General features: G+C 42.5%; 1 protein-coding gene across 3 annotated transcripts in view; it reads right to left on the minus strand.

Annotated features, from left to right (window-relative positions):
* The window catches only part of LOC112454454 (sushi, von Willebrand factor type A, EGF and pentraxin domain-containing protein 1), a 37,765-nt gene extending 21,462 nt beyond the window's left edge, over positions 1-16,303 (minus strand). For 2 of the 3 annotated variants that reach the window (XM_025015862.1, XM_025015860.1), the window contains exons 1-3: positions 14,856-16,302; positions 4,203-4,278; positions 2,203-2,236 (exon numbers count right to left, since the gene is read on the minus strand). In XM_025015862.1, coding sequence (XP_024871630.1) covers positions 2,203-2,236; positions 4,203-4,274 — 106 coding nt within the window. In that variant the 5' untranslated portion in view covers positions 4,275-4,278; positions 14,856-16,302. Of the gene's footprint in view, positions 1-2,202; positions 2,237-4,202; positions 4,279-14,855 lie in introns of all 3 variants that reach the window. The other variant, XM_025015861.1, reaches the window with a different exon arrangement.
* Positions 16,304-19,457: the final 3,154 nt, after the last annotated feature.

Raw genomic sequence — 19,457 nt, forward strand, 5'->3', positions numbered from 1 at the left:
AAGTTGCCGGATGTTCTACTTTTTGGAATCCCGTTCGACGGTGCAATGCGCTCGGTCGAGTTTCCTCCGAGGTATATAACCGCGTGGCGCAAACGCGAGGAGCCGACGTATATTTTTAGGGCCCGGCCGCTGTGTGTACGACGAAAAAAGGCGAGCGACGATTCGATGGGTATGAGGGTGGATGAGAAGGAGTCGCAGAAGAGAAGATCAGAGAAGATGGAAAGATGCGGTGGTGGATTCACGGTTTAGGAATGCCGTCCCATTCTTTCTTCGCCGCAGCTGCCTCTGCAGGATCTACCTGATTCGACGTTTATACGTGAGGGCTCGAAAATTTCAGGCCTCAACCCGCGTTAGGTAGAACTCTCCCTGCCCATCGGACATCGCACGTTAAGATAGAGGTTGACCTCCCGATTTGGCTGGAATGTTCCGGCAGAATAACGAGTTCGAGTTTCAAAATCTTAAACCGCAACTTAAAATTCTTTCACATCCTGAAATGCGATTCCTTCAGATAAATGTGAATATTTTCGTCATGTAACATGTGGAATGTAAGAATGTTGACGAAAGAGATATATGAATCGCGAGCGATTCCAGCGTTAGTACTTAAAATGTTAATAGAGTAATACTTATGTAAATGAAAAGAGTTATGCTTTCAGAAAGTAGATTTTATTCTGATTATCGAATCAACGTAACATATTAACATATATCAGCTACTGGCATACAAACTTTACTTTCTAAAATTGAAATTCTATTTTTAATCTTATAAGATACAGTCATCAAGATATTGAATTAAACATTTCATTCTTCTAATGACAATCTTTCTTTTTACTAGCTATTGTCTAATGTTAAGTGATATTCATTCAAAACAATTTCTCGGTCTCTCGATGAAATCGTTTCTCAAATGTGCGGCTACTACGAGACCAGAGGCGTGACCGAACGAAGCGAGTAGATTAATCGAGGCACTAAAGAAGAACGAGAAAATAGAAAACACACGGAAGAAAATAGCACTTGCAATTTTTCAAGCGCACGCGACGACTTATGGCTAACGACCAGCCGGCCCCATATGGTACGTGCAACCTACTTAATTGCATCGGCGAGTAACGAGGAAAAGTGGAGCAGCGTTACGAATGGCCGAACTCTTATCCTCATTGTCTCTCACGAGATTTATTTATCGGACATGCGTATACTTGTCTCATTTTCGAAACTCCTCGTGTGCTGCCACAGCCGTGGTATAATTGTCGGCGTGCAATTTGCGATTCAAAGCATCTCCGTGTAATTTGAATGTAAACGGCGACGCGTCCTAGTAAAAAAAAAAGAGTCTTCTGTTGGTTTCCCTTTATTTGCAATTGTACCCGGTGCTACGCGTGTCGCGAAACTAATTTTTTCACGGTCTGTCCGCGGAATAAATCCTGCAAAACTGGCCACACACCTACTATTTTACAATAAAAATATTGCAGACGGCATAAGTATTGATTCACGAGTAAGAAACGCCGAGTCAGATCAAACAAACAAGACCCCTTTTTGTGGTAGAATTATCACTTAATAGAATCGTGTTTTACTCCGGCGGAGATTTCTTCGGGTTGCCGAATTGTGATTTATCTCTCTCTCGGCAGTTATCCAAACATCAGCGGATTGTGCGGCATTAGCCGTAATGGCGTTTACGGTTTCTCAATAATCTAGAAAATCGCTCTATGCCGATTTTATTGCCCGGCTGTTCTTTCGAATCTCTCGTAACCTCTGCGAGACGAGAGAACTCGAATATTAGCGGAGGCCGGTCGCGAAAGTAAGAGTCGCCTAATATCTGCATAAGTTGGATGACTGTGAGAATGACGATTTCTACGATGTCTCCGGATTAACTTGGGAGAACCGTCTTGAAAAAATAATTACAGAGCAACTTTCACGTCATCTCTTGCGTCGTACCGCCATCGATTCACGGGAGTTATTCATAAATCATTTATATTACACTTATAACATTTGTGAATTTTCAAGGATTAAATGAAATTTGCACATTTTTTTACGAGTAAAAATATTTTCTCGTGTTTTTTCATAGAGATTTAAATTATTCCGAAGAATTAATTATCTTCAATTTTGTCTAAACAGATACGTGTGCGAATACTGGATGCGATTTTTTGGAAAGGAAAGAGAAGGTTCGCTTTAAGTGTTGCTTTATGCGCCAGTAGTATACAAGGAAATGTTATTACTCACCGTTTGGACAGGTGAAGACATTTGTGGTAGGAACCTGTAACAGAAAGGAAGCGTGTTTATTTAACACTGATAGTTAACGCTTGAACATAAATTAAATGATAGTTGGTAACTGAACTCTAAATTGCAATAGCGACTCTAAATCAAAACTACATTTAGTTTGTATAATATAAACTAGAAAAAATTTTCTTAAATTATTGACCAACAAATTAATGTTGTAATCAAATTTAATAAGTAATAAGAATATCAAGATTTGTTCTTAAATGTTTTTCGAACAGTTTGCTATAATGTCGGAAGCAGATTCATATTAAATGATTAAATTTGAATGATTAAAAAGCTTCTTTGAATTGTCATAGTGACTCAAATTGTAGTAACAATATTTTGATAGGTAATAAAAATATGAGAATGTTTATAACGGTAAATTAACGAGACTCTGCCTTGAGATTTATGATGTCAATTACCTTTTTGAGAAAAAAGGATCATAAATCTCAAATCTCTTATTACTTCACACCTGGAAGTCGCAGTTTTCGCGTGTCGGATTTAACGTGGAAAGGCGCCGCGCCGGTTAGACCCAGACATGCTAGACGCATTGTTATCCAGGCAGGAGAAAGTGAAGATGCAATCTGTCCAACGATCTTCGTTTCTCGCGTCCGTCTCTCAAGAGCGCGGAAAGTATCCGCTACTCCGCGAGAGCGGAGGACTCGGACGCGTTCTCGTCTGTATTTTCGACGTTGCTATGCGTGCGCGTATCAGTGATATAACGGTGACTACATTCCTACGAGAGGTGCGAGTTGCACCAGCTGTAGAAAGGCTGCACCCTCTCGTGCATTCCTGCGCGCGAGCACGCTTGAAAATCAAGTCTCCATGCATGCCACAGTTATCAAAGTCATTTATTTCTAATGTATTACGATAAGAACGATGTCTTATGATGTCACATATATGTTTATTAGATAATTATGCAACCAAACGCGATAAGAATTTGCACGAGAAAAATGTCGTAGTTATTTAATTTCAAGCCGATAGAAAATATCGAAAGTATAATATATAAATGTAATACAAAACAAAGGAAAATTAAAATTCAAAATCTTTGCAAGAAGAATTTCTGAATTTTGCTTGCATTCGCTCTGTATCTCTACAAAGGATTTAGTTTTCTACAGCTATATAATTGCCGGACAGATTGCTAGTTTTAGAGAGGAACTTCTCGCTTCTCGAGGAGACGTTCGTCAAGCGGTGTCACGCAGAAATGCTTGCCTCGGACTTACATTCTCGCTACGTTCTCTTCTCTCCCGCGAGTACCGGGCTACTAGTTCTGTAGTTAAAATATGTTATATCTGTGTGCGATCGTGCGCGGCACCTTGGCGTATCAGCCAAGCGGCGCGGGTACTTATATGCGTACGGGCGCGCTTGTGTGCACTGAAATTCACTTTCACCTCGCATATGCCACATCTCGTGGAAACGAGCTCCGGCACCGCTAACTCCTACGGAGTTGGCTCGCCGCGCCGCCGACATACCAATTACTTCATAATCCTACGGTTTGAAACTCGTAAGAATCCCGACGTAGGGCTTATATCGCGCGAGCTCTCGCCCTCGCGTGTTTTCTTCCTGACCGGCCTCGCCTGACGCAGTCAGGGCCGCGCAACTTTTTCTTCATCACAGACAAAATTATCTTCGCCGAGAGCACTCGGGGTTCTTCTCGTCTATCCGACGTGATTAAGTTAAAAACTGGCCGGAATGTTATGATCAGATTCATGGCGAGAGAGGAAAAAAGAGAGAGAGAGAGAGAAAAGGAGCAATGACTGTTCTTAGGCAGAAGAGGAGACGGTAAATAGACAAGTGATTAACGCAGAGTCTTTTACTTCTAAAGACGCGCGGGACGATGTGTAATTTGCGAAGTGATCGTGAATATCGGTTAGCAATAGACGCACTTAACTCCCGACGCGTGCGGCACACTTTGAAGGTGCTGAAACTTCAAAGCTTGATAAGAATGTACTTGAAACACTCACCTGAGACTCCGTTAGCTGAAGATGGCACAAGAGGACGGCGACCCAAACGGTCGCCAATTCTCTTATCAGCATATTCCTGCAACAGACAAGAAACTCTACGTGAGTAGGCAATTTTGCGTCGTACGACGTATAATTAAACGATCGTAGATATCGTCGAACGGTGTAACGGAGGCGGTGCGTAATTTTTTTTCTCGAAACCTCTCGATTTTTCTCGGAATTTCTCGCCGCTGACTGGCGTCTCTTCGTCATCGGCGCATTTAGCGATGCAACGTGTGCGCGTTTCATCCTCGGCCAGGATTAGCGATTGCGAGTCCACGTGAGAGTCGTACCGTTGAGGCCGCGATTCGTTCGCGAGACTCAGCGAGACTTTTTTTTCTCTGCCTTCGTCGGACGTTCGTCATAATCGCGAAAGAACGCGGAAGCTATCGTTGTTTTCTGTACACCGTCGAATACACACCCGTTCCCATAAAATTCCTTACGGTTTCTGTGGCTGAATTGTGGCACAGAGCGCGAGCGGCTGTGTGTGCATACCTCGCCCCGCGTAACCGAGTGCCGTGGTCGCCGATAACCGTCGCGCGGTCCGCGAAGATTATTATTGATGACGTTACGCTGCACTGCGCTGCACAGTGCACCTGTGTGTCTATTAACTCTACCGGACCTTATTTTTCGTAGCGTCAACCCCAGCGTGGGGTCATCCGAGCATCACGCTTTTGCTCTTCCGCGTTCGTCACGTCCCGCAAATATGTCTGGGATTATGCGTTTAAAAGATTACTCCGAAAACGGCAACTCTTGATAGATTCTAAATCTGTCTAAATCCAACCAAAGAGAGAAAAAAAGAAACGAAATAGAAAGAAGCATGATACGACGATTAAAGAACATGTATATGTATTATTACAATTGCGTTTTCCAAGTCGCAAGCAGTTACGAATTAGACGAGTGACGCAACGGTCGCGAGGCGCATCGCGGATGAGCGAACTCGTGGGAAGCGCTGGAAAGCGATCTTGCGCGCGCTACGCGATACACCGTCGTCGTCGGCGCGGCATAGTACGGATCGCGAAAGTTTATTATATTTTCGCGCCGTTGTACAGTCACTTTTATGCAACCAACGCGCTATTGTCCGTCCACACACGCGAGGCGTCACAATTGCGCCTCGCGCTTAACTGGAGCAAGCGGTCGTGCGAGAGCTGCCGAGTCGAGTATCCGTGTTTAATTAGCGGCTGGGTAATTAGGCCTCCTCGCATTCGGAAATGCCGATTGCGTCGTGAGAATTCGTGCCAGCAGAGCTCTTCCTTAATCATACATGCAAGCGTGTGGCCTTTCAAAGATTTCGGTTGCAACAGTTGTTAAAAGAGAATGTTGAGACCAACTCAAGAAGATAACTTTGGTGATTTTTAAGAAAGAGATATTAATGTTTTTAACGGCGAGGAGCGTCGGTTAATCAATTTTTATTCGCAAAGATAACGGGTCGCTTCCCCTGCTGCTTCGATTCGCGTGTCATACTTCTGTATAACCGAGCAAAAGAAGCTAATTCGCGTAAAATAAGCAATCGTTCGGATGTTTTCTTGCGTAAACACGGTCGTCGCCTCGGATGAGACGATCGTACCAGCCGAACGCGAGACCCGTTAGAATTGCGATTGGTATAGGAAGTATCCTATCGGCTAGAGGACCGGACCGCGACGAGATTACGATTATTCGCGATTACACCGTCGTCGTCGGCAGGAAATCTTCCTGCGGTGAGCTAAATGTCTGACGTGCTCCCACTGCCCCGTTCGAGATATAGTCGATGCCCGACGATTATAACGGTTTATCAGGGAATCCGGACACGCGCGCGTCACAACCGCATGCGTGTGTATATCAATGTATGTATAAGGCGTATCTCCTCGAGAAAACATCAACGATGCATCTGTATAGGTGCGCGAATCGTCGTCCTGCTCCTGTCTTTAACAGTCGTGGCACGAAACCGGTAAAATGGAATCGAGAGAAACAGAGAAATATAAGGCCGGTGTCTTTCGAGTTGCTCTCGAAAAGATTCGTGGTCGATAGTAATCAGAGAAGTTAAACCTGTTCATTTCCTTTATATTTATTCCGAACGAATGCTCCCGGTTCCTCGCTCCGATGAAAAGATTTCTCATGTATTAAGAATGCACGAGATATATTTTACGAAACGTTATATTGTTAAAATGTATAAGACACTTCAGCGCAAGGTCAAATTGGTAATACGCGAGGTGTTGAAATCGAATCGTCGTTCATTCAAATGGATTAAATGTCAATTACGTGAATAATTCAGCGGAGGAAAGAAATCGCGCTGCGTGTCTATTTATAAAACTACGTACATACATAGATGAACGAAGGACCGTGCAAGTTGAGCGACAGTTCATGAAAAGCAAAAATACGCATTGACTGTATTTACAATGCTAATCGTCTCGGACGTCATTAAGTCGATAAATGCAGATATCCGCTCGTTATTGAACTCGCGATTCGCGCTGCGCGAATCACGCGGCGAAAATAGAAGAGAAAATAGGCGCGCGCGCGCGTAAATCGAAAACCAGCGGAGAAGGCTGGGATCGGGTGGAGGCTGGATCCCATCAAGCTAGCTAAAACTGGACTGGATCCTAGGTCAGCGCTAGAAAGTATTCGGGTTTCCTGTTAAGCGGCACGAAACGGTGCGTGTAAAAAGCGAGCAATGACTCCCCCGGACGCGTTTGAAACGCGACTTTCCGCGCGGTGAAGCCGAGCGTGAAGGAACGCGAATAATTCGGCGCGCTGGGGAACGGCTGCGCGGAATTGCGCCATTCGATTCGGGCAAACTTCTGTCGGACAAGCCGTGATTAAATTTTACGCAATTTCTCAAAAACTCGTGCTCTTGGTACGCTTTGATATTTGCTTCAGACGTAGAAAGGTCATACAGATGCCATAACAGCCTCATTTTGCAGTCATAACATTCTGCAGCGTGTAATAAACTTGTATCAGACAATCGCGTGAGAAAACAGTGTATCGCTCTATGGGTTTCGATGCGAGACCGCGATTTTTCTAATGCGCGTTCAGGCAGCGCCATGCAGCGGTGGTATCAGCTGTGTGGACAAATTTATTTATTTTCTCGCGCAGTGTGCCGGATAACGGTCTCTCCCTGTGTTACCAGGAAACGCTCGCATCATCATAATTGCGATAGCACTGCAAACATACTTTCTAACTGGATCCTGAGCCTGGTTATCTTGATCCTTACGTCGCGATCAATTATTTCTGTAATAAAGGAGATCCCCGCGCTGGATTGTACGGACGCGTTTTTAATTACGTCTTTAATGACTGCGATATTTCTGCGGATTCGCGCGTTGATTCGCGCATCTGGAGCATAATTTATGTATATAACGACGGATCAACGTCGCCGTTTAATTGCGCCTTTTTTATCCCATTCCCGTGTACACTTCCGTCGGATGGATTTCGCAAGGAGGCTCGTTTCCCAGCGTGTTTTACTTTTTTGTAACTATCTGAAAGTACGAGATTATGACAAATTTCTCGTAGGAAAACGTATGTTTTATAATTTCTCTATCGATGTCTAATAACATCTTGCGGTATCGTTGATACCGTCGATTTATGCGCAATCACCGTTATTTACCGTTATCAATAGTAAATTCTATGAGGCGTGTTTCTTTCTCGTCCGTTGTATTTATTCTCACGAGCCTTTCCTTGGCACTGAATTAGAATTCTTGCTTAAGAATCACAATGTTCGAAGAAGATGCAAGTGCGTTAACGTGGAAATAACGTTTTAACAATTAATCATTAATGAGATAAAGTAAAAAAATAATAATAAACTCAGATTACTGAATTTTAATTATAAAAGGAACTGGAAAACTTTGTGGATTGTGAATATTGTGTATATTTCTCTTGTCCGCGATGGTTCCAATCGAATTTCGAGGTCAATTTTTGCGAGAGAACGTACTTCTTGTGCTCCGTTTTCAAAAGGTAGCCTGCATTTTGTGGAATTTCAACAACAATTGAGATTTACGGGCTTACTTTACGATGAACGAAGGTCGTTTTCCTCGCTCGAGTTCATCGACTCGAGAGGGAAAAAGCGAGAAGGTATAACTAAGAAAGTTTATTCAAATACAGATATCACGAGTGAAGTACCGCTGCGCATTGTCCGCCAACCGCTTCCGGCTACCTCGATAAACCCCGTCAGCGACACATCCGTTCGATGACAAAATTGGTAAACGATACGCCATGATACCAAACTTGAATTCAACCCACGCGACACTCGAGAAGTCCCTCACGTAATAATTATCCCGTAGCATATTGTTGGTACGTAATACGAAGAAGCCCACAACGTGACGCACAAAACGCCATTGTTATCACGTCTTTCGCAATTTACGCAATTACTTCTGTTTAATAAATATAAAACATGTTATGCGTCGATGTTATCTAATATATAATTCTACATAATTTTTAGCAGAATAAGTGCGTGTCGTCACGAAAAGATCGGGAGTTACAAAGTTTGACGGCAGCTTCGAAATTGATCCTTAGATAAGATTGAGAGAGAGAGAGAGAGAGAGAGAGAGAGAGAGAATTGAATTAAAGAATTGCGGAAAGACATCTCTGTCGTTACCCTTTACGTAAAGCCTAATAACGCACCTGGCTGTAGCTCCGTGAGAATTTTACACGCCGTTGTGCTTCTTGGTGAATGGAACTACATGGCCTGATTACTTTGAGTATTACCGTAATCGCGTCTGCGTCTTGGATGAATTAGCAAGCGCGCGGATTCAATCTTCGACGTAACAAGGCGTGATATAATTTCCGGTTGACAATCGACAGCCTCGAAATATCTCTATTTCTTCGATTTTTTTCTTTTTTTTTTTGCGTAACGGTATTTCTTATTCGACGACGCATAAAACGCAAATGCGCCGTTATAATTTCTTTTATTCATGTACAATTATTTAACAAGAATCACGTCGTAACATTTGCGGAGAGCCGCTGATATCCTTGAATTTGTCGGAGCAAGAGGTTTCGGCCTCGAACAAAGGACTCGTGAGAACCGAGGGGATGCATTTTTGTGCGTGGGTGTACTTTTCAGGTAGGTTTTCAGGTTCCCTTGTGGGAATCGTGCGCGCGTGAAGGGAGCTTTCAACCAGACTCGCTTTTGTACGAAGGGTCGGGATGCGGTCCTCCTCCTGCTTCGTCACTGCCATCGCAATCGTTAGCCATGGACGTGCTTTGTCTTACCGAAGACAAGCGAGTAATCCTTAATTTTTTCTCCAGCACGTTCAATTTATCCTCTAAAAACTACGCTGGCATTCATGCACGACGAGGATTCTGTTTACTTGGCCTGGTGATTATAAGCATCCTAATGATACGACACGTCGTATGATCGTTAAAACTGTTTTTGCAGCGATCTACTTGACGATACAATAGTTGAAAGTGGTATCTAAAGTAACACCAGATCATAAAACCGCCTAGTCAGTCCGATGTTTCTTTCGTGCGGCTCGATTGGCAATTGTGTAAGCGCATTCCGTGTCCTGTTCTCCTTCTCTTCGAGCCACCTGCGCGGCGGTTAGAAGTCTGTCACCCAATGGTGATGTAGCCATGCGGCGTGCCTTCTATTGCAGCACCGCAGGAAATTCACTGTATCTACGTAGCCTTATTATAAAGTCGGTGCTCAAACCGTGCGTACGACTTATTTCGGCCTCGCAAGATTAATAAAGAAGTTCATTGAACCTCCATTGGTTCGATACGAGATACGAGATAACGAACGATATTCAACGAATTTTAACCCAATTCCGTTTAATTCCGTCTTACATATTCACGGACCATTCATTCGCTTTTCGCTTCGTACGTACGAGGGCCAATTAGCGAGGGCTACCGTTAAGTTATTCAGATGTAGCCTATTAGGCCGGCGAGCTTGATGTAACGAGTAACTCAGTTGCAACTGTTAGTAAGTAATCGATATGTGAATCAATGTAAGGAATATCAAGGTCACAAAACATATATATATCTGTCAATTAGCGTTACTTATTCTAATTTCAAATTCTACAATCTATTAATTTTAATTTATAGAGTTTTCCTATACATATTATATACATACATGCGTATATTGTATATCAATTTGTATATCTAAAGTATATGGGTATATACACGCTTTCCAAGGACTGATCACATAGTTCTCGGTATACGGTACTCGGTAAATTTGACTTCTCGCGACGCGCGTTCCATTTCTTCTTTCGCGAAGGACACGGGCGTCATTAAGCGCGCGCCGACCATCATCCTCGTTTTCGCGAGCGTGACTTTTGTCGTATCGCCCTCATTAAAGCAGGCACGAATTTACCGTTTGTTTCCTGAATGCGGGATGCACGTGGCACGATGGAAATTCAGGGTCGAGGTTTGAGACACGAAGCCCGCGTATTGCGTTTTCTCGCGGAATGACCCTAACGTTTGTTATCTCGCACGATTCTCACGGTTCGCTGACCGATAAAGCTGCTCGCAGCTCGACAAACGACAATGTCACGCGACGAGTGAACGTCGAGGAAGCATGACATTTCGTTTTCGAAATAGGAATTGACGTCGTTTAATTCACCGTTGGCGTTTAGCTGCTTCGTTGATTCGCGCTACGGTAATCAAAAGTGATATATAAATTTATCCTACATTTCTCCTTTTCATTTGCAAAGTATTTGTACTTAAACGGCACTATTGTCTCCTTTTTTATCTTCAAGACAATTAACCCTCGGTTGTCACTCGGGGTCAAAGTGACCTCAACCAATTTTCAAACAGCTATAATACGCATGCTATTCAAAAACTAGCAGTTTAAGTAGATCACAAAAAGTTCTAGAATTAAGTTTAAACATTGCAGAATGTATTTTCACTGTAAAAAATTAACTTTTTGAGTGGCAACATGTTCAAAAAAATTCTTTAAAAAATGTTTAAAAAAAAGGTGTGACGACCGAGGGTTAAGATCAATCTCAAATTTCAAAAATTTTGGAGTAAATGGTCTTTTACCTCAGGCCTCAGAAAAAATATAGACACTCGAAAATATTTACATTTTAAATTAGACAAAAAGAGCGTGACAAAAGACGAAATGCCTCCAAAGCTCGTTTAAAAGAAAATTTAAAAAAGCTTTCTGTAAAATGGAAACTTTCGGAATCCGATGTTTTACATGCAACGGCCGAACCGTGCGATTTCACATTTCTCGCGGTTCGTCGACCGATAAAAGCGCGGCCGGCGCCGTGCTGTCGCGGTCCCGGCCACGTGGAGCGCGCGGCTCAACACGGCGCGGCGTGGCAGCCGCGAATATCGTACGCGTGCGTTTGCAACGCGAAATGTATTACAGCTACGTGCATTTTATTCCGTGACGAGCCGCGGCGATGAAAATGTGAGGCTCAATCGCGAATACCAACTATAGTTGGTTCTACCAAGGCGCGCCGCGTTACTGTACGGTTTATACGCGATGATAGCACGCAGGGCGTGGTCGTGCAGTTGTACCGTGCCGCGCGGTTTATGCCGCGCGGCAACTGACACAGCTGCATTATGTGCCGCGCGCGAAAAGTGGTCCCGCAAAATGCCGCGCGAGATTACGGATTGTCGCAAAGAGGAAGCCGCAAACGCGGGTCCCGCAACCGTGCCCCGTAAAAACGGCGGGAAAATGTGTGCCGCCATGCGTTTATACGCGCTCGATAAATTCGATATAGTGAAAGTAAGGGAAATTTGACGTTTTTACGATAAATCCGATTTATCCTTGACGCATCCGGCAATTTTTTTTGCAATTTTGAACCTGTGTGATACAACGACGAAGATATGACACTCGACGATTCTGGCGACAATGCTTCAATAGGCACGACTTTTTCGAACTTTTATTCGGCATGTATCGATGTCTGTTACGTGACTGGAATTTCTTACGAGCGATGATATGCTCTAGCCGTTGGTGACTAACGGTACTTCGACCAGGTAGCGTCATAGCTTCAGCGAATTTGTCCTTAAGTTACGGAGCCAAGCGAAGCGTAACACGAACTTGATTGCGACAATCCTTTATATACTTAAAAATTAAATATTAGTTATAAGAGATATAAATTTGAAAACTGTTATATGTTACTTTTCTATAACAAGTAATTGCCATATCTATAATCTTTTCAGAAGATCTTTACACAATATCTTCTACAGAGATATTAATTGCATTTTTGCATTGCGCTTGCATTTTTATAAAAAGCGGATATGTTTGATTTTGCACAATTGTTACAATAAGCGCACGGAACAGAATCAACATAAAATGTACGTAGAAATTTGAGCTTGTAAGCGCATTTATATGTTTAAACTAACGTAATGAATTGAACGAGATAGAGAATAATGCCCTTAATACGCTAGAGATACGGTCAGAATGTCTGCTACACCATGTGCGAGCACTTATCTACCTACACGCTAGCATCTACAAATCATGTACCTGCCTATCTTTTCTACCTACCTACCTAGCTACCTACCTATATCTACCCACCTATCACGGTTAAAAGCCCCAAGACTGGCCCCATGTTTTCTCTGCCGCCGTAATGGCGGAGATATTAATGCCCGATAGAAGAATTGTAGGCCATCATAATATCATGAAGAATTTTTTAACATTATAAGTTATATCTAAGAGAATTGTAACACTTTCTGAAATATATAAAACTTTCAACATATGAAAATTGTTAAACGATTGCAGATCGAGGTTAATGAAAACTCAGTCTACAATCTCCGATGAATACATTAAAGATACTATAATAATTACGATATTCTGCAAGCAGAGGAGAGTAAGTTAAATCCAACAGCAAATCGCAATTTCATAGCAGCAAAAATATCTATGATGTATAAAATATCTATGTATACTTTTTTTGCAATTTTATATGCCTATATACATTATATTTAGCGAATTGAATTGAATAATTATATTTGTGCAGGCAGAACCATATTCGCTCGAGTCCAACGACTCGCGAAGAAATTGCGAGAAAGAGAGGGTAAAGGAATCCGGCGATCGCTTTTCTTTTCTTGCCGGCGCGCAGTGGATAAAGTTTGCAATCGCGATGCCACGGAATTATCGCATCACGCCGAGCGAGTGCGCATTCTTAAATCATTCCCGCCGCCGAGCCTGGCTTGCAAATGCAAGCGTAGCTCATAATTTCGTTTGTCTCAATACCCTATTAGCATTTTGCGAAGGCAAAGCAAGGCGCGCGAAGGGTATGTAAAATTTAACGTACATGAAACTTTCTCTTCTGTGTATCTACATGCGTTCTTATGATGTTTTGCGACACAAATTTGTGCTACATGCACTCCCTGTGCGTAAGATCAAACTGCTGGCGATTTATTGGTTTTATCGGTTAAGGAAAGTCTGTAAATCGTAACGCAAGAATTGACTGAGATCGACCGTACAAGTATTCGAGAAAAGGTAAGAGATGAAAGGTAAAAGGTAAAAGTAAAAGGTAAAGTTTCTAATACATCTCTGTAAGTAGATTTTGAAGTGATCTTCATACTACACTACTATTACGTTGTGAATAATGTGAGACATAAAAAATTTTAATTCCAAACAATATAAAAAAAGATACGCATATATTTGAGGTTGTTAAAATAGAATATTGCTACACAATTTAATGATAATTTTATGTGAGAAATTGGTTAATTATACGATTTGTGTAGCAAATTACATGACATAATGTTTCTCATTCTGTTCACACAAATTATTCCTTATAGAATAAATTTCTCATGTCCGTTTCTACCAATGTAGATTAACTTTAATCTCAGTTTAACTTACTTTTTACTTTTTCTGGTTTTAGAAAAGGATGAAAAGTAAGTTAAACCGCAATTAAAGTTAATTTACCTTAGTATAGAAATGGATATTAAAGGAAGATTAGTATTAGGTTTAATTTATATAGTATTAATTTTCGACTCATACATTTCTCGTTAAAAATGCTGCAAGATTGGCAAGGATTCATTAATCTATGTTACTGATAACAAAATAGAAAGAAATTACGTGTTGTTATGATCCCTTATCAGAGTGCAACGGCTAATAATTGTTATTATTTAGACTGTAATCATCCGTTTTGATTTTATAATCATATATTCATCGGGATTCCGCTTGTAAATAAGCTTCGTTTCGTGTTATCAATCGGCTTCTAATTGAATACTACTCACCAACCGGCAACATTCTGATCTTTAAGATCATGGACATCACACGCGGACGTACGATCGCACTCCGTAAATTTCAACACCTCCTGTGCTAAAAGATTTCTACACGTGTAGAAATCGCATGTCCGTGTCTTGCAGCGTGCGCTCGTCATAGATATACGCCATTTTAAATGATATTTTAAATATTCCAGGACAATTCTTCCTACACTAAAATTTTTAACAAGTTTTTCAGTGTTGAGAAGATTAAAAGACGATTACGAAATAAAAAGGGATATTAATATAATTTTATTAAGAGGGGAATTAAGTTAAGAATGAGAAATGACGACATCTTAAAATTTCTTCGAGAACCATGAGATCAGCCAAATTTGACCTCGTACCCAATCGAGCCCGAATTCCTTCAGTGCGAGTAACTCCGCAGCGTCCGTTCCGAGGAAAAGGCGTGCTCATGCAAAATCACGCTCACATCGAAATACGACTTCGACCTTTACCGCTACGGGATACATGTGACATTTCCCACAGACTTACGTTGATTTTCCCTACGTTCTACGGTGAGATTCTAGTCCCAGGGTACATGTACACCACTGAAAGTCCGTCCACGATCCGCCGAAGACAATTCACTTCACAAAACGGAACGGAACTGAACTGAACTCACGCGGCGCGCGGACACAGGCCGCCGATAGCGATAGCGCGTTCCACGAGGCCGGAATACGACGACGAAGAGAGGAAGGAAGCGCGAGACGTCTGGTACCGAATTCGCGACGAGAAGAATGGCAAGGAAGAGAGAACAGAGTAAAAGACCTGGGAATTGTCCTCAGGGTCACGGAGCTCCTTCCCTCCGGCCCGCCGCTACGAGACTGAAGAACCGGACTCTCTCTCTCTCTACGCCCAGGTGAACGGCGCGCATTACCTGAGAAAGAGTGCCTTCTTCTCTCCTTCGTGGCGGAACGCAGGAGAGAGAAAAGGAGGCAGCCGTGAACGTAGGCGCAGGAAAAGGTGGAGGAGACACTCGAGAGCGAGTCGCGACGCCGCGCCAGAGAAGGCCGAGCGGAGGAGCATCGCTCTTGTTTGTTGCATGGCAGCGTCGCGGGGGTAGCTCTCTGTACGGTACATTTAAATACCTGTCACGTGGCGGCCGGATTGCTGCAAAATGACGTCAGGACGCGAGCGTGACTCTCGACGGAGAGGAGAAACGTGAATTTGCCTCACATTTCGCTCAGGAATCCCGTCCAGGGGAATCGTAATGGCGGTCTTCGGCATTAGTGACCGAAGAAATCCTTTTGGATCTCAAAATTCATCCCGTTGTCCGAATTTTAGTTATTTTACAGCGATCTATCTAAAGGTAGATTTTCATAAAAGAAATAAAATAATTTCAACTATATTATTAGTATATTTTCCAATAAAATGTATAAAGGGAAGAGTAACAAGTGCAGGGAGGTAAATTATGCCATTTATACTAATGTGAATTTTGTAAAAATTGAATAGAGATACTTTGCTGACGAGTTACGTTGCCATAATATTGTCAAACACTTCTACACCGTTCGGAAATAGCATCCTAGTTTGAAACCGGTTTGTACGAGTGCGTAGACGCTCATTGACGGATAAATATGTTATTCTAGTGGATGTTTTCTCCGTACCGATTCTAATCCCATCCTCGTAGGAAGGCTAAGAATCGAAGAAATAGCCTTTCTATTCGAGAAAAACTGCCGTGAACGTAGCACGAAGGCGGAATAGCACCGGTGGATTTAATCGTGGCGTGCCGTGCCAGAGGTTCGCACTATTACCGAGAGTAGGTATGCCTCCACACAAAATTCCCGCAAACAGTCAAAGAAATGTATCGTGAAAGAACCGAAGACGTAAAGAAGACTAATTGTTTGCTCGTAAAAATCCCTTTCTAGCTTAATCGATTATTGTTCTTTAAAGATTACAAAGTTTTTATTATATTTAGCTAGAAATCTTCTATTTTTTAAATAAGATGCCAATAATCTACGAAAGAATGAAGAACATTTATAGTGATAACAAGAAATTTGAGGTGAAAATATATCATAAAACATTGCATTGAAGTAAATAAAGAAGTTTTTACAAATCTAAAGGAGACACTTTTGTCTGTCTCCTTTTTCTTCTCCTTCTTTATTAGCAATAATTTCTTTTTCAATTTACTGTAGTGACACGGATCGTAAAACGTCTAGAGATAGCGCCGAGCGCGACTCGGCACGCTAACGGGTTAAGTAGGCGTACGATTGCAGCAAGTAGGTGTTTCGCGAAAAGAGACATCGATGCTCGCGCAGGAAAGGTCGTCGAGCCAGATCGGCGGCGGAGTCACGCCACACGGGTACGACGACCGCGGGCCGGCGCGGATTTCTTTTTCTTGCGCACCTGAATGAAAGTTGTAATTGAGCGAGAAGCTGGACGTGCGCGAGCCAACGTATATCGCGTTCAACGTTCTGCGTTTATGCGCGTCGATAATTCGGAGAGAGATCCCCGGCTCTTTAGATCGGCAATTAGAAATCATCGTGAAATACGATCCGCGTCATTTATCTCACCGTAGCATCACTGTAAACACGGAAGAAGCTCAACGACACAAGGATGACAATGATGACATTGCGAAGTAATTTACGTTCAACTTTAACGCAAAGATTTCATAAAAAGAAAACCGGATTTTATAAAAAGAAAGGACTGTTCCGTTTACTTCACTCGTTTGCTTATTGGTAAGTTTTAAATTGGAAAAGAAGAGATATATAAAAATAAAAATTAATGTTTCTGGGCAAAAGTGAAATCTTTCAAGTGTATAGATATTCTCTTGTTTATTCACGAAAAGAGAATCGCACGATAATAAAAGTTAGCGCAATGTCTATATATTTTCTTTCGAGGTACGATCGCCTAATTGCCTTCGTCGAGGTTCAGGTGTCGCCTTTTTCTTCCACTCGTTCTAATTGCAACGGACGTAACACTTTTTACCAAGCGTGACTGCGGTGCCGGAGTTATGCAAGAGGAGCGAGCGCATCGCCGTCGCCACCAATGCGATCAGTCGCAATTATTTTTCGACTCTTAATTAACGCCTAAACTAAGAGGAGCACGTTGAGGACGACCGTGGTGACAATCATACGAAAAGTCGGACGGATAATTTCGCGACAGAGAAAAGAGGCATGTAAAGCGCACTCCGTTAGCGTTTTATCGGGTCTGCTGCACTTCGAGGCGTTCAACCCGGCAACTCGCTGCGAGCGCACGCGAGCGAGCGAGTCTTTTGCGCGCGCCACGCCGCGCGATGCTGTTTATAAATAAAACGGAACCATCATCCTTAAGTTGCTTACCAAGCCAGAAAACGCAATCAAAGGGTGCTGGCATCGACCTGCGCAGGCCGCGCTGATTTGGTTTCAAATAATACGCTCAATCATTATTTGCTCGAACATTTCCGAATCTGTTTATCTATCCTATTGACTCGCGGAGGTACAAAAGACCTTTGATAAATTGTGATAAGTCAAGGCACTTAACGTATGTACATACATTACGGAATACGATTTTGGTAATTATTTACTTTAGGGGACACTACGCCAATGACTTTGATCTTGATATACGTTGTCAAGGACATGTCCCTGAGTAACATTTAAAAGATTTTAGTCAGCGGTTATTGTTTGTTCGAAAGTTATAAACAAAAAAGTTTGAGAAACATATATACCAGGTTGTGTCAATGCTAAAGGAAGTAATTTGCTGATATGTGTGTATAGACAGTACACATGTAGGCTGAAAACTTGAACCTTACAATGACAAGACTTCGTGTCGCCCTGTAAGCAGAGGTGAGGTGGGGTGGACCTTGCTTCGCGTGGAAAGTTGAAAATCCAAACCGTACAATGACGTCCAGAAAACCATCCACGCGAAGCAAGATCCACCGTGTAACATTGAATTCGAGAAAATCGTCATCGCGCAATTTCACTTTCGGTAGAAATACATCTCGCGAAGATGCACGGGTGCGGGGGTAACTCACAGTACCGCGAACGAAATGGGAATTTCGCATTTTATATTAATTGCAAATGCGCTCTTTTTGCAACTAATATAATTTCCTGCCGGTATCAAAATCAACGTCCAATCCGTGTCGCCGCTTTCGTCCAGTTATCAGCGGCTTTCGATACACACGCTACCACTTAATTATACACTTTCCCGACTTTCTTCTACTTGAGTAATAGTGCCGATTGCGGGAGAATAAGAAGGGGCTAATTAAATATTGGAATACGCCGTCTTCGGTCGGGAAAGCTGGTCACTCTAGCCTAATAATATTTATGTGAATTTTTACACTTATTTCAGCTCAAACTGCGTGCTGATCGCTTGTCCTCCCTCCATTCCGTGACGGGCGTTTTTTTGCCAATTCGACCACTCAGGCAGGAAGGGGCTAACTTCTCCCGCAAACGGGATAACATCTACCATTGAAGTTCAGCGTCGGTTCAATGTCAGTGAGTAATAACTCCGATCATTCGTTTCATAACGTTGCATCAGCGGAAGCCCACAAACGCGATGTGCATTTAAACCGCAGAGTGTCCTATCATTAGGTATCATGAGGCATAAGCCGTATCGCTATACCGAACAAAGTACTGTCAAGCACTCATGACAAGACGTTGACCCGGGCAAAGAACCGTTTGATTACATTCGACTATATATATGTAAGTAAAATTAACTTTATAGCCAGTTCCTATAGAATTGACTATGATTCTCTTAAGACAACAAAGAATAATACGAAACCTTGAACGGTACAAAATAGATTTAGGATTCACGTCTTGGTGCTGAAACGCGTGTCTTAATCCATTTTGAATCTAAAATCTAACAATCTTCTAGCTCGGTACAAAGCAAACATCATTAATCCGACGAAACTACTTATTGACTCAGCTCGGACCAGTAGTTAGTCGGAAGTTTGCGTAACTTCGAAAACGGCCTTAACGCCGATAGTTATAGATGAAGTTCAAGCTGAAGTGGTTTAGTTTCCTAGATTTCGTATTTCAGTATAATGAGTTTGCTTGTTGATTTCAAATCGACCACGAGGTAAATTTATAATCGAGGAAACAGTCCTCGTAGACAGTTTCGGACGTGATACGATGCAGGATGATTAGGAAGTTTGGGCAGGGCGTCGACCCTGGCACGAGA

Source organism: Temnothorax curvispinosus, unplaced genomic scaffold (genome assembly GCF_003070985.1).
Source record: "Temnothorax curvispinosus isolate PA1 unplaced genomic scaffold, ASM307098v1 QBEX01005075.1, whole genome shotgun sequence".
NCBI classification, from domain to species: domain Eukaryota; kingdom Metazoa; phylum Arthropoda; class Insecta; order Hymenoptera; family Formicidae; genus Temnothorax; species Temnothorax curvispinosus.